The sequence below is a fragment of the Nycticebus coucang genome, chromosome 19, assembly GCF_027406575.1.
Source record: "Nycticebus coucang isolate mNycCou1 chromosome 19, mNycCou1.pri, whole genome shotgun sequence".
NCBI lineage: Eukaryota > Metazoa > Chordata > Mammalia > Primates > Lorisidae > Nycticebus > Nycticebus coucang.
This window is the reverse complement of record NC_069798.1, coordinates 71,825,052-71,839,215: the sequence shown is the minus strand read 5'-3', so window position 1 is coordinate 71,839,215 and position 14,164 is coordinate 71,825,052. Positions and strand designations below refer to the sequence as shown.

At 55.0% G+C, this 14,164-nt stretch overlaps 1 protein-coding gene across 6 annotated transcripts in view; it reads right to left on the bottom strand.

The window, feature by feature from the left end:
* NFATC1 (nuclear factor of activated T cells 1) overlaps nt 1-14,164 on the bottom strand; it is a 103,120-nt gene that overhangs the window by 48,023 nt on the left and 40,933 nt on the right. For all 6 annotated transcript variants that reach the window (XM_053571403.1, XM_053571405.1, XM_053571406.1 and 3 more), the window contains exons 4-6: nt 9,226-9,428; nt 7,833-8,005; nt 6,699-6,839 (exon numbers count right to left, since the gene is read on the bottom strand). In XM_053571403.1, coding sequence (XP_053427378.1) covers nt 6,699-6,839; nt 7,833-8,005; nt 9,226-9,428 — 517 coding nt within the window. The remainder of the gene's footprint in view (nt 1-6,698; nt 6,840-7,832; nt 8,006-9,225; nt 9,429-14,164) is intronic.

Here is a 14,164-nt window from a genome sequence, read left to right as displayed (position 1 = left end):
CAGGGACAGCTCTGCAGCTTCACAGAGGTGAAGCAAAATCAAAGGGACACAGGTGTGGGGTAGAATGTGGGGCCGTCAGCTGAGAACTATCCATGGAGGAGTCTTTTCCTCCCAGGCCACCTGGGCCCATGAGGGTGTGAGCTGCCACCCCCAGTGAGGTGTACTATGTACCTGTGCCTTTCAAGTGACAGCATAGGGTGGAGCAGACGTGCTTAGATGTTCCATTAAGGCTCTGGCATTTTGCAGCCACCAAAGGCCCAGACTGCCCAGGGCAGGGAGGTGGAGGTCGTCTTGGACTCTGGGCCTGTTCTTCAAATGGCCACCTGACACTGGTGTTCTGCAGACCCAGGAGGCAGGTGTTTGGTTTATTTATGCTACTTTTAAAGGCAAATGTGCATTTATGGGAAATGTGTCTAGAATGACTGCTCAGAGTCTGGTCAAAGAACCAGCTGCACAGCTCAAGGAACCACGTGGAGGTGGCTGCGTAGCCAGGGATGGCACAGAGGAGTAGCGACTGCCCTGGTGGGCCATGGGTGGCCTCACCCTTCTGCAAAGGGCCTAGGCCTAGAGGCAGGGCCAGCCCAGGGCTTATCAAAATTCAGTCTCTACCATGAAGGGGGTGGTTGGTTCTGAAAGGGCCTTTGTGTTCCAGGCTTATCAAGAGCTGCCGGGTTCTCAGTAGGAAACTGCCGGAATCCAGGAGTAAAAATATTCCAAGTCATCAGGGAACTCCCTGCAGTGTGAGTCATCGGAAAGGCTTCCCCGCCACACCCGCCACGGTTTCCACACAGACAGGCCCGAGGGCCGGGGCTGCCCTACAGGCCAAGGGGGTGAGGGGTTGGGCTGACTCCTCGCATGGCTGAGGCTCTGTAGCCCTTGGGGGCAAGGGGGGTGGGGGACCCTTCCTTTCCATGGAAGGACAGAGGAATTAACACACCCTCGCAGGAACGGCTAGATGGCCACACAGATCAAGAGCAGAATTGATCAGAAAGAGCCCCGAGTGTGAATGTTCAGGCTGCCAACCCTCAATGCCCTGGGTTTGTCTTAGGAGGGTGGAGTGATGTCTGTACACAGATGTTTGTGAAGTGCCCCCTGCATGCTGGACGCTCAGAAAGAGCCCAGAGCAGACGACACAGCTCTGTTGCCACACAGCCTGGTCTTTGGGGAGGGTAGAGCAGGAGCTGCCACTGGGGGCACCTGGCAGGCCCGGCCAGCTTGCAGGGTCCTGGGAGCAATACACAGGCCCACATCTTGAGATCCTGAAGAGGTCAGGGGTGACTGGAGGTGGGAGGCCACTCACATCTGAGGACATCTGAGGATCACAAGGACACCCTCTCCCTGGCATTTGCCTGGGACACTGTCCTGCACAGATAGCATAGCTCCCAGCTCTGTCCTCCCCAACAGGAGATTGTAGAGTGAAAAAAGACACTCAGCGCTGTGGAAACCAGCCAGCAGGTCCTGACATCATTAAGCATGGAATCGCCCACTGACCTGGAAATTCCACTCCCAGGTCTGTGCCCAGGGTCAGGAGCTCAGGTACTCACGGGAACTTGTGCCCAGTAGCTCTGCTCACAACAATCACCAAGGGGTGGAACTGCCTGGGGTTAACCGGCAGATAAGCAGACAAGACAGGGATGGCCATCAGCCCCAAGGACAGCTGAGTTGCTGCAAGTGCCATACTTGGGTGCCAGAAGTCACTGTGCCCAAAGAGATGCCAGCTCAGAGGCCACAGCACTTGACCCCACCCACGTGCACAGCTAGATGGGAGAGAATGGGGTGGGTTAGGTGGGCTGTGGACAGTCCCGGCTCCTCTTGGAGTGTCCTGGGATCATAGTGATGCTGCACCGCTCTGCGCATGCACCAGACTGCTGACTTGTACACGTCGCGTGGGCTGGACGTGTGTGGATTCTGTCTCGATAGGCTGCTGTGGAGAAGCAAGTATCCTCTATGGTCTCATGTGCTGCTTCCCTGAGAGGAGGGGATGGGGAGAAGGGCACATTCGAGGCCCAGACCCAGTGGCTGTGGCTGTGCTGAGCAAAGGCAGCAGAATTAGAATCAAGGACAAGAACCTCCCCACAGAGGAAGGTACCTGGCTGAGTCCACTCTTGGGACAGTCTGGGGCTGTACCTGAAGGAGGAAAGGGTGGCAGGCCGCACTGGTAGGGCACCTGCAGGGGAGAGTCTGCCACCTCATTGGAGAGGCCTGAGTGGCTGTGGGGATGAGTCTTCTGTGGCCCAGGAAGGCCCCCCAGGTGCCCCAGAAGGACTGGTCACCGTTGGTCATGCTCAATAAAGCCATCCCCCAGTGGGAAACCCAAGGTCAGCCCCTGACCCCCTGCTCTGTGCACCCAGCGGGTACCATGGCTAGGTGGAGGAGCATCCTGGTGATTGCTTGGTCAGTTGAGCCCTCAGCTCCCTGGAGGCTGTGAGACACACCAGCCATGTCCTCATGCGCTGAACGACGCGGCTTCTGCCTAACAACACCCACACTCAGGTCCCATTCTAGAGGCTGTACCCTGGCAGGTGACCCTCACCTGACAAAAGGCCCCTGCATCTCCTGGGCTCTGCGGCTGCCAGGCAGAGCCTCCCAAGCTCTCCCAGAAGCCCGAGCAAGTGCCCATGGCTTCCTGAGCCCTGATAGGGCTAGGCAGGGCCTCTGGGCTGGTATGTTTCCACTGCCCCTGAGCCTATTGAGTTCAGGATGTGGATCAGAGCCCACCCTCTGACCCCAGAGGAGGTGAGAAGCATCTGTGGAGGGCAAATCCTCTGCTGGCTCCCGCTGTGGGGGGTGGGGTGCTTGAGGTGGCATCCTCCTCTGGGCGTGTGGATGTCCCACCCACATCCATGTCCCGGGCTCTCTGTGCACCAAGTCAAGGGCTCACAGCAGTCTCCTTACTGGGTCTGGGGCAGCCTTGGCTATTCGGGCATTTTCAGGGGTGGGTCTGAGGCCAGCACAGTCCTGCAGAGGCTCCAGCAGTGAGTGGTGCTCGGCCTTGGACCCTTGCCCACACCTCCAGGTTCCCGCCCTGTGTGGTCTCCCTCACCCCTGGGTGGGGCCCCAGATGTGGTAGAGGAGGCGGCCTATGGTCTCGAGAGACCTGACACCTCCCACGCCTGTATCCCAGGAGCTCCAGGTATGCATGAGGCCAGGCCATCACATGAAGAGGCCTAGTGGGGCCCTGACTACCCACCCAGATGGGAAAAGCTGCCCTACTGGCTCCCAGCTGACCTGCCAGGTCGCAGCGGCCACACACATGACCACAGGCAAGCCCAGCAAAAGGAGCGGCTTCCACATGGTTGCAAGCAAACAAGGCCACTGCTGCCTCAACCCAAGCTTCAGTGTGGCTTTTCCATAGCAAGAGATCAAAACGCACTTTGTTATACCTTAGAAAAATCACAGCAAGACAGACTGTGGCTTTCCAAAGGGGACCAAGCTGGACTTTGGTATGAAGAGCTGCTAATGCAGCCAAGTCTCACAACCCTGCCCTTCTGTCCAGAGGAAAAGTGTGTTTGCTCTGTGAGGGCTTCTTGGTGTCCCCATCCACAGCCAACCCCACTGCGTCCCCAGCTGCGTTCATCCTACACAAACATGCACCTTGAAGAGGGACCTGGGGAGAACATGACTGTCGACGTGCTGTGTCCACATCTGGAAACCTGGTGCTGTGCTGTCTGGGGCTGGCGGGTTTCACACTGACACCAGTGGTTTCTGACCCCGACGCTGGGCCTGTGGGGTGTGATCACCCTTGGGAACCAGGGCGCCCTCCTGGTTTCTCTGGTGGGTATTCTGCACACACTTTCATCATCAGAAAAGGTCGCATATGGACGCCATAAACCACTGATCTAAGTCCTTGACAGGGGCTTATTTCAGCTCTTGGGCCTTCTGCACAACAAAGTAAAATCAGTCCTCTACTGGAAACTGGAGCCACCTGACCCCGGTCCCCACTCGGAAGCATTGCCCCCAAATCCAGCTGATGTCATAGGGGCAGATGGTGCCAAGGCCATGGTGGTGACTGGTTCCCATTTTCCAAAAGCAGCAAGTGGGTGAGGGGGTGCAGAAGCTGTGATCCAGCTGGCAGGGGCCAGTGTGACCCTGCTTTGGGGACCCCTCTGCCACCAGCAGGAGAAAGTGACACTGTCCTCAGGAGGCTCTACAACACCCCGCCCTGAACCCAGAGCAGTGGGAGGGCTGGGCTGGCACAGAGGCTGAGCTGACTTGCAGGTGCAGGGCACCTGACGCTGCCACACTCACCATAGCTATGCCCTCTGGAGAACAGGCACCAGAGCGGGAGCCACTGTGCCGGCACAGTCCTCTCAGGCAAGGGCAGCTGAATGTGCTCACTTCTCTAACCTCCTCAATAAGACTCTCCTCCCAGCTCACACTCTAGCCTTGGTGATCCCTGCAGGCAGAGCTTTAAGATGAATCAGACAAGCTCATCAGAAGATGAGGGGGAGACTGTTTTTAATTTAAATTGAGGTTAGTGGCTTCTCCAAAAACACAACTAGAAAAGCTCATCATCAGGAGGATGATGAGGGGTGTCTAGTTACACCAACTTATCAGGATGCAACAGTAATTGTTTGGTTTAAGAGCTGACTTCTGCCTAAATAACCGAATGCAAAGAATGAAAATTTTGGAGACATTTGTTCTCTTCTCTTGAAAACCTGTGATATGCACGTCTACGTGTATACTATGGCTGTGCAAATAATCTTAAATATAAACAAGGTTATCACAGACGCTGTCGGAATGTAACTGCAGCATCCACATGCTCACCTGCTGGCCGAGCAGAATGCATTCGCCTGGCACACACCCATTTGCTGCTCGTCTGCTGTGTGCAGCGAACATGTGAATACTTGTAGTGAGTCTAGCCAGCAACTACGATTCCACTGTTTGCATTCAAGTCAGTCGATATTGGAGAGAGTGGATTCAAGACCAGCCCCAAGACGCAAAGCCAAGACAAGGCAAACTGGCCCTCACACCGAGTGTGGGTAAGGGCACTTCCCAAGGTGTTCACCCTGAGCTTCTGGGTGATGAACAGGCTGGGGACAAGGGCAGGAGGGGCTCCCAAGGCGGCAGTAGCCAGCCGCAGTTAAGGTTTGGAACCTTGGACCTCAAGCTCTGCACACCTGGTAGCCCAGTGGTGGCATGTCCCTGGTGTGCTTGTGTGTGACTCAGGGGAACCTCAGCAAGCATGTGGTGAGTACAGTGGTGCTTCCCTGGGCCTCTCCCTGTAGAACAAACTGCAAAGCAGCCAGGAGACTGCTTGGGCTCCGGCCGGTCACCCTGTTACCTCGCGGAGGGCAGAGACACACACAGAAACATGCCTAAGACTTTGAAGGTTAAATCATTTCAAACTTAGCCCCCTCGAGAGAAGGGTGCTGGGCAAGGCAAATGTCTGCCCCTGTCATCACCGTTCGCTGGGCTTTCTCTGTAACTTAAAACATATTTTCCAATTACGTGCATGATTATATAGGAAGCCAACTCTAACACGAAAGACTTTTAAGGCCATTTTGATTGAAGCACTTAAGTTTCCTGCAAACTGCACAAAATCAAGACCCCATTATGAAGGCTGAATGCCTCAGTGGTTTCCAGTAATGAGAGTAAGTATGGGGCCGGTCACATTCAAAAAATTCCAACTGGTCAACGTGAATAGGAAAAAGCCACAAACGCCAGCCTCTGTGGGCCACTGCCATGCTGCACGGCATCCTTCACCTCACCTCTGGGAGAGGCGCCAGGAACCAGTTCTGAAAACAAAACTCCTAACGTCTTCACAGAGAGTGAGGGCCACACACTCTCTGTGACTCGCTCACATGCCAGGCCCGTGCCCTGCCCCAGGCACCTGCAGCGAGCCTGTGGCCAGAACATCTTTGTTCCAAACTAAGTGTTGGCAAGCAGACCCTTGCACGCAGCCTCGGGCAGCCCTGCCAGGTCCCACCACCAGGGATGTGGTACCCAGATGAGGCATCCAGGGTTAGTGTCTGAGGGGAGCGACAAGGTCCAGGAGGACAGTGGCCACGGCAGGCAGTACAGGACTGCAGACACAATGGTCTCAGGAAGAATCATGTCCTCAGGATATCCCCAGTACATCCCTCCAGAGGCCACTCTGGTACCTCCAGCGGGGGCAGCATGAACCCGAGGCCACACTGAGGCTGCTGAGGGGAGGGCGGCTCCGGCACCTCTCTGGGGCTCCTGCGGGGACTTCCCTCCCTGGGGCCTACAGGCACAGAGGTCATGCACATGGCAGAAACCTATAGCACCTGGTTCACGCAACCACGCAGTGGGCACACACAAGAAATGCAGTTGGGAGAGGGGCTGGGGAGCTGCTGCCGCCCTGCTGCCAACTGAGTGGCTGAGGGAAGGGCCTGGGCGCCCTCGGGGAGACACATGAACCATACAGGGAGGTGCCCCACCCGGTGCACATTCCAGGAGGCAAAGGACCCTCATAAAGCAAGCAAATGCCTCCCTTGGACTCTCCCTGGCTGTCCAGAACCTACAGGTCCCTTCAGCCCTGATGTGAAGTTTGCAAGGAGGAGCTGTGGACCACCCCAGAAATGAAAAAACTGCTGGTTCCCTCCAGTGGCAACCGCTGCTATACCACGGTTCACCACGGGCAAAAGCTGGGCCATGCCTCCCGCCCCTACAGCCAGCACTGGGGAGTGAGTTGAGAGGCTGCTCCAGCAGCGCCCAAAGTCTGCAGAGCTCACCTGGCGCTTTCTCCACAAAAACGACCTTGGAGTCCTGCAGGAAGTTGTGGCCAGACAGGATCATCTTCTTCCCGCCCACGACCGGGTAGCTGTCCACGCTCTGCTTTTCCACCAGGGGCAGCTCCTGGGCCGAGCGCTGGGCTGCATTAGGGTGAGGAGAGGGTCAATGAGATGCCCCCCGCCACCCTCCTCCCCTGAGGACGAGCACCATGAGATGCCCCAGGTGTGTGTAAGACCCACATGCGAGCACACTTGAACCAGACGGCCTTCAACGGCATTCAGAGGGAACAATCAGAATCTCCCGAGTTAGACTAAGCCACTTTACCCCAATTATAGTAATCACAGAAACAGCAAAGGTGAGTCACACACTGGCCGCCTCATTCTCTGCGCTTCACAAAAACTGTGCTTCTTATAGACTGATGGTCGCGGCACTTTTTCAATGGTGAGTGCTCATGTCGCACACGTTTGGACACAACCATTGCACACTTCACTCTTACGCTCAGGGAAACCGAAAGTCGTGTGTGACCCGCTTCACTGGACGGTGACACCAACCTGCAGCCCCTCCAGTGGTGTGGGAACGTGTGTCTGGGGGAATGTGCTGTTCACACACAAGTATAAGAAAGGAGATCTCCATACAAGTGAGGGTGACACTTGCCCAAGCTGGGCAGACTGGCTGTGGGACAGTGTGTCGGTGGAGATGCTGCCACACCCCACATAGCTCAACATGGGGTCCTGGTTGGCTGCAGTCTGATGCCAACCATCTCTGGATCAAAGGAGTCACCAACCCTGAAACTAGTGATGTCCCTCAGGCCAAATCCAGAGGACAGAGGATGCTCGGCTCTGACTAAAAAACACCAAGAACCTTCCTACAAGAGGAAAGAAATGTGGCCTCCAAACAGGAGGTGGTATAGGCTCCCTGGTCCCCAAAGCCACATCCTGGATGCTGGGCCCCAGCAAATGGCTGCTGTGCCCTGAGCCCAGACCCCCCTCTTGGGCAGTGGTTGGGGTCTGAGCTTCAGGGACAGTAGGGGCCAGTGTCCATAGAGGAGGGACGCTCACAGCAACCGAGTGTGCACCTATTGACAGCACCTGGGGCGTGCGTTCGCCGACTGCACTGGGGTGAGATCTACTTACAGCATTCGATTGGGTTTGAGGCAACCTGGAGAGACAGAGTCCTGCCATTGGGCTGTGGGATGTGGACCCGGAAGACCAGCCTCACTCTGGTGTTCTTTCTCCCGATGTCTGTCTCTCCTTTCCGAAGTTCAATGTCGGAGTTTCTGAGTTTCAGAATTCCAGCACAGTCAATGCTGCCAACACAAAAGCCATTACTTTTCTGTCAATCATGGTCATACCACCGAAGTCCAGCCCCAGCCACACCCTCTGGCCTTCACCCAGGCCCTGCAGGTCAGCACACTGTAAATGTTCTCCAGGAGCAAGACAGACCTAGCCATGTGCAGGAACCAACACCCTGAATCTTCCCCTTGGACCTCCAGTGGGTCTGGCCTGAGCCGCCCAGGTGTTCACTGGGGGCCCTGCACGGCCACGTCCAGGGCAGAGCAGCAGCTAGGGAAGGAGCACCAGGACCAGCTGGCCTCTCATGTCTTCTGGTAGCTCCCACAAAGCTCTATTTATTTAAAAATTCCACCGTTTTTTATTACCCAGTTTAAAATCCTTCATTTTTATGAAAACTTTTTCTTCTAGGGTTTCATGTTTCATTTAACTTAAAAATGTCATAGTATTTTACTCAAAACTAGATGCCAGTAAAACAATCCATGTATAAATTCTCAATAGAATAAAATGAATGACTGTCCTTTCTCAATAAACTAAGAGGAGAAAGAATGCTCCAGGTGCAGTGAGCTGGGACCAGCGCTGGGCACATGCCGAGTGGAGGCCAGTGCACAGTGCGTCCCGCACAGGCAATGCAGCAGAGCCCAGCCACACCCCGGGCCTTAGGAAAAGTGGGTGGCAGCTCGCAAAACAAATCCATGTGACGACAACATGGAGTGGAGCCTTCCCTGCTGTTTGGGACTCAGGGGCTTCAACAGGTATCCCTGCTCATCTGCCCCAGGACCTTTGTACACACTGGGGGGGACACTATCCAGGGGCTGGGACACATGTCAACTCCCAGCTCAAATGTCCCTGAGAAGCTAACTAAGCTTCTAGAATAGAATCAGATTTGACTCTGTGAGTGGGCACTGGCCATGTCAGCATTGTTGATGGCTCTTAAAGTGAAAATACTGTCCAAATGTATCGTCCACTTTAATTTTTCAGTGTTTGTATTTTAACCACTCCTCTCATTTGTGCTGCTGTGTTCAGAAATAAACAGGTGTCATGTTTGGGAGCTACAAGCGGGCACTGAGGGAGGCACTGACAGTTGTGTAATTGAGATATTTGTTGTATGTGGTAACATACACAGTGGCTGAAACCCTACAGAGAAACAAATCTCTCATCCAAAACATTGGCAAAGTTCATGTGGGAGCCGACCCGAGGGCCACGGCTGGGCTCTGCGGGTGGCGGAGCTGCTCACATGGCGCGCATGTTGTTCTCCGGCAGAAGCGGGACCTCCAGGACCTTGGTGTTGGAGAGGATGGCCTCATGGCTGGTGGTGGACACGGTCTTCCCCGTGATCCGGTGGACCTGGTAGAAGGCGTGTGGCCGCAGCAGGCGGTCGTCTGCCGTCCCGATGAACAGCTGGAGCGTGAGCGGCTCATTCTCCAAGTAGCCGTGCAGCTGGCGAGAGAAGAGAAAGGCACTAAGCACCATGGGCACGCGCTGCGGGAAGTCGCTAAACCTTCATGGAGGATGCTAGTTCAAAAGGGAAGCGTGTAGCCTGTGCTGGTGCCCAGCCCACCCACTCCCCTTCTCATTTCTCTGTAATAGGCTATTGGGGTTTCATTTGACGTGTACTAGAAACATCTCATTATATATACTACAGCCCTAGGGCACTGAGGTTAAAGCTTTAACACTCCTGTTGCTCACTTTCAAACACGCACACACAAAGAGCATGGCACACACATGCACACTCTCACGTATGCAAATGTGTGCACACACATGCAGTCTTACACGCACTCATAGGCATGTGCATGCACCCCGTGAGCATGCCCACACACAGGCACCATGCGGGCAAGGTGCACACCTACATGTACCCTGCATGCCTCCACACGCCTACACCAAGGCCATCACCAGCCTTCCTGACAGCCACAGATACTCCTGCTGGGCTCTCCAGGGAAAAACAGGCAGTGAGGAGCATTTGTGGTCCTACCAGTCAAGCCCACCTCCCCAGAACAGCACTGCCTTCTCAGAGCTAGCTCTTCCCCAACAAGCATCTTGAGAAGAAATGCCCTCCTACTGGGCAGGGATAGCACAGCTGGCCACCGTATGAGCGGCTGCACCTCCAAGTCAGAAAGCTGAGCTCAGGGGAAGCTGCCTGCAGATGCTGCATCCCCAGTGAGTCCAGATGTGGGACCAATGGAACAGTGTCTGTCTGCCTGCACTTAGCCAGCCCAGCCCTGAGCAGAAGGTAGTGCCTGCTCCTCATGGGCAGACTCCAGGTCCTTCAGGAGCAGGATGCAGGGTGGCTGAATCAAGACACTGCCTGCCTGATGGCTAGTGCTCCTCAGCCTTCAGCCTACAGAAGCAGGTGGCAACTCGCTGCTGTCCTTGCCTCCTGTATCAGCGACCAGGGGCCAACACCACCGGGAAATGCACGCGGACTATGCCTGGTACTCGCACCACCCAGCAGGGCCACTCACTGCTGCCTGAAAGGCAGTGTGTGTGCACAGGGCACAGAAAGCACACGGCAGGAGGAAAGCTACTCTCCAGGCTCTGTGTGTCAGGTGCTCCCCTAGGACTGCAGTCAGGAGGCACCTGCCTTGGGCAGGGGGCAGGGCACAGCCCTCAGCGGCCACTCCTCAGGATGAGCTGCTCACAGGGTCTGGGAACGAAGCCCAGACCCCACTGGGCCTGTGCCAGGGCTCGGGGCCCAGCCTTCCTCTGTGCCTCACAGGCACAGACCCCTGCCAGACAAGCGGCTCTGACTAGGATAACATGTTGGTATTCCCCTCTAACGCTGCCCTCACTGCACCAGGGGTCTATTCCCACATACATTCTGTTGGGAACAGGAACATTAAATTCCTGGACCAAGTACCAGGCCCAGGTGAGGCCGCAGGGTCACATCCTGCCCCTGCCACCCAAATCGGCTCTCCATGCCTGGTGCTGTGGCTTCTGATTCTCACGCAGGCACGGAGGGTTAAATTAAGCATCCGAGCAATGTCCCTCACGGCGTGGCGCACAGCCACACAGCATGCGTGAACTATCCTTCTTACTGTCGTCTTTGCAATCCTTTCTCATTGAACTGATTTAAAATCTTCATGACAGATAGCAGTGGTAACACAGGGACCATCTGACAATTATGCTCTCCTGCTGTGAGCTACAGACACAGCTCAACACCAGATGTAGCTGCTGCTCAGAGAGTGCGTGGCAGTCCAAAGCAGACGAGCCTGAGACTGGAGCGGCCACTCAGGTGGGGCTGGAGACCCCTAGCAGAAGGGGCCCTGCTGGAGGATTCATGTCAGTGGAGGTGGGGCAGGCTGGCTTGGCAGGGATGGACTGGGCATCTCCACCTCCATCCCCCCCAGCAGGGTCCTAAGAGCTGACACCCAAGAGTTCTGGGCCCAGCTAGTGCCCCAGAGCACCTGCAGCCAGCCCAGAACCCCAGGAAGGAGGCCGGGAGAGAAGTGACAACTCCTGTGATGCCAAGTCCCGGGAAGCTGGGACACGAGATGTGGCATGGGGACTGTGACACAGAGTGGGGCTCGGGACATGGTGTATGGGCCATGATGCGGGGTGGGGGCTGTGACATGGTGTGGGGACCAGGATGGGAGCCAGGACACAGTATGGGGGCTGGAATGTGGTGTGGGGGCCGTGACACAGGATGGGGGCTGGGATGTGGCATGGGAGTTGTAAGATGGGGTGGGGGCTGGGATGAGGGCCAGGACACAGCATGGGGGCTGGGAAGTGGTGTCAGGGCCATGATGTAGGGTAGGAGGAGCTGGGTCTCAGGGTGGGGCCCATCACGCAGGTGGGGGCTGTGATGTGGGGTGGAGGCCGGCATGGGGCACACGTGGAGACCCCAGGGGAGTGTGGGCTTTGACACCCAAGGAAGGGCTGGTCCAGGTGGCCACGTTGCAGGGTGAATGAGGCTGTCACCAGGAGATACCTGCGGGCTGTCCAAGGAAGAGGGGAACTGAGGTAACGTGGTACGTGGAGTCAGAGCCGACATGGGTCTGTACTGCCCCAACGTCATGTGTCTATAGGAGTTTTAGACATCTATTTTAATATGCCAATTTGGAAAAAAACAATGAACTTCAGAAGCAGGAAACAGAAAATGAGACAAGGCAATTAGCCACTGGCTGCGGACACCAGGTTTAAGAGGTACGGCCACTTCCACACACTTTCCGGGCCACAGCTGTGGGGCTCCCTTCATACAGCCCTGCCTGTGTCTGCTGTGCGAGTATCAGGAAACAATATGTCCTCCACAGAACCAAAGGCGAACATGGTGGAGACAGCTCTGCGGCCTCCGAGCACACAGGTGGGCCAGAAGGTGTGAACAAAGGGTCCACCTATGGCCAGGCTAGAAAATGGGCTCAGAAAGGAAACAGTGCCCTCTCCACAGAGCCCGTGGCTGAGGTGACGGTGTCAGCAGGTCCAGGAGCACTGGCCACCTTGGGGCAGCTTCTGTTCCCCAACTCCCAGCTTGGCCACGCCCGGGAGACTCCTGAGAATATCAGATCCCCACCCCACTGGCAGTCTCCAAAACAAACATCTAGAAAGTCGTACTGAGTTAAAAAGCGGGGACGTGAGTTTATTGGCCTGGAGAATCAGACGCCCTCAGTTCCAAGAATCAAAACCCCGTTGACAACAGATTTATTTACTGTTTTTACTGCATGAAATTAAAAACAATGCCATTTTTTTTGGGCTGTGCCTGTGGCTCAATGGAGTAGGGCACCAGCCCCATATGCTGGAGGTATTGAGTTCAAAACCTAGCCCTAGCCAAAAACTGCAAAAAAAAAAAAAAAAGCCATTTTTAAATTTGAATCCTCAGAAAAGATTCCCGCACATAACAATGGACCACTGCCAGCGTATAGAAGAGAGACTCACACAGGCTTCCTTCCTGTGGGTGACCAGCGTTATATGCTGAGGCTGCACAGTGACCCATAAGGCAGGGACAGGGCCTCCTGCGTGGTTAAGAGCATGGTCTCCCCACCCAAATGCCTGCGGCTCCTCCCTCCCACCAGCTGTCTCTGCAGCAGACACTTCCTATGAGATGTCACAAAGGTGGGTCCCAGAAACTGGGAAGAGACAGAGATGCCCTGATTGCGGCTCACTCAGCCCCTGGTAGGATTACCTCCTCTAGGAGCCCTGGGGCACCGGCATGTGGACCTGCCGTGGGTGTCTGGGGACTGCAATATGTCCCACGAGCCTTCTGTGGCACCTCTGATTAATACCTAAGAGCCGGTATCTGTCACGGCCTGCACAGGCGCTAATGGGGGCCCCCAGTCTGATCTGTGGGATTTCAGGGGATGGAAGAGGAGCTGCTGAGCAGGTAGGTGTGAGACGCCCCAGTTCCCAGCTGCACACACACACGCACATGAATACTCACATAATCATGTCCGCACGTGATATCGGACACAGGAATCAGCTCAGGAGACTTTCTGGGCATGAGAACCATGTGCAGGCCCCATCTCCACCCTTCCCTGTCTGTGACCTGGTCCCAGGTACCATGAGCCTATGCCAAACACCACATGAACCACACCTACCACAAGCCACACTCACTTCAAAGTGATTACTGCTAATATTGCTTAATTCTGCAGGAACGAAATGCTTGTCCCTTTTGAACTAAACCCTCTTTTCCTACAGGAAACCATGTTTGGGATGATAGAACTAGGGACACCTGTCCAGTAACCCCCACTCTTGGGAGTGTGGTCCCAGTCTTTCACCATTTACTGAACTTTATAATGGGAAATGTAAAAAGAAAAGCAGAGCTTGATTAGGAGATAAATTTTGCCATGGGAAACATAATTCCATATTCCAAAACATAATTCACATAAAAAGAATATGTAACTGAGTCTGACCAAAACCAGCTTGTAGGTGGGCAAGGCACCCTCCACAGTGGCTGGGAAACAGCCCCCCACGCCCCACACTCAGGCCTGGCTGGGGTCAGACTGACTTTAAACTGACAATTTAAAATTCTCCTGGGACTCTGAATGTAGCCATTCTCTGATGGTGTGTGCAATGCAGTGAAACAGGGGTATAACTTTATCTTGAAAAAAAAAAATGCCATTTCAGTGAAAATGGGAATAGTTAAGGTTTAACCTGGGAGGTAAACATCTATTATTTAAAATATGAAGTTCATTTTAAGAAAAGTAATTTTAAATACATGTTCCACTGCATGGGTTTTCTGCCTC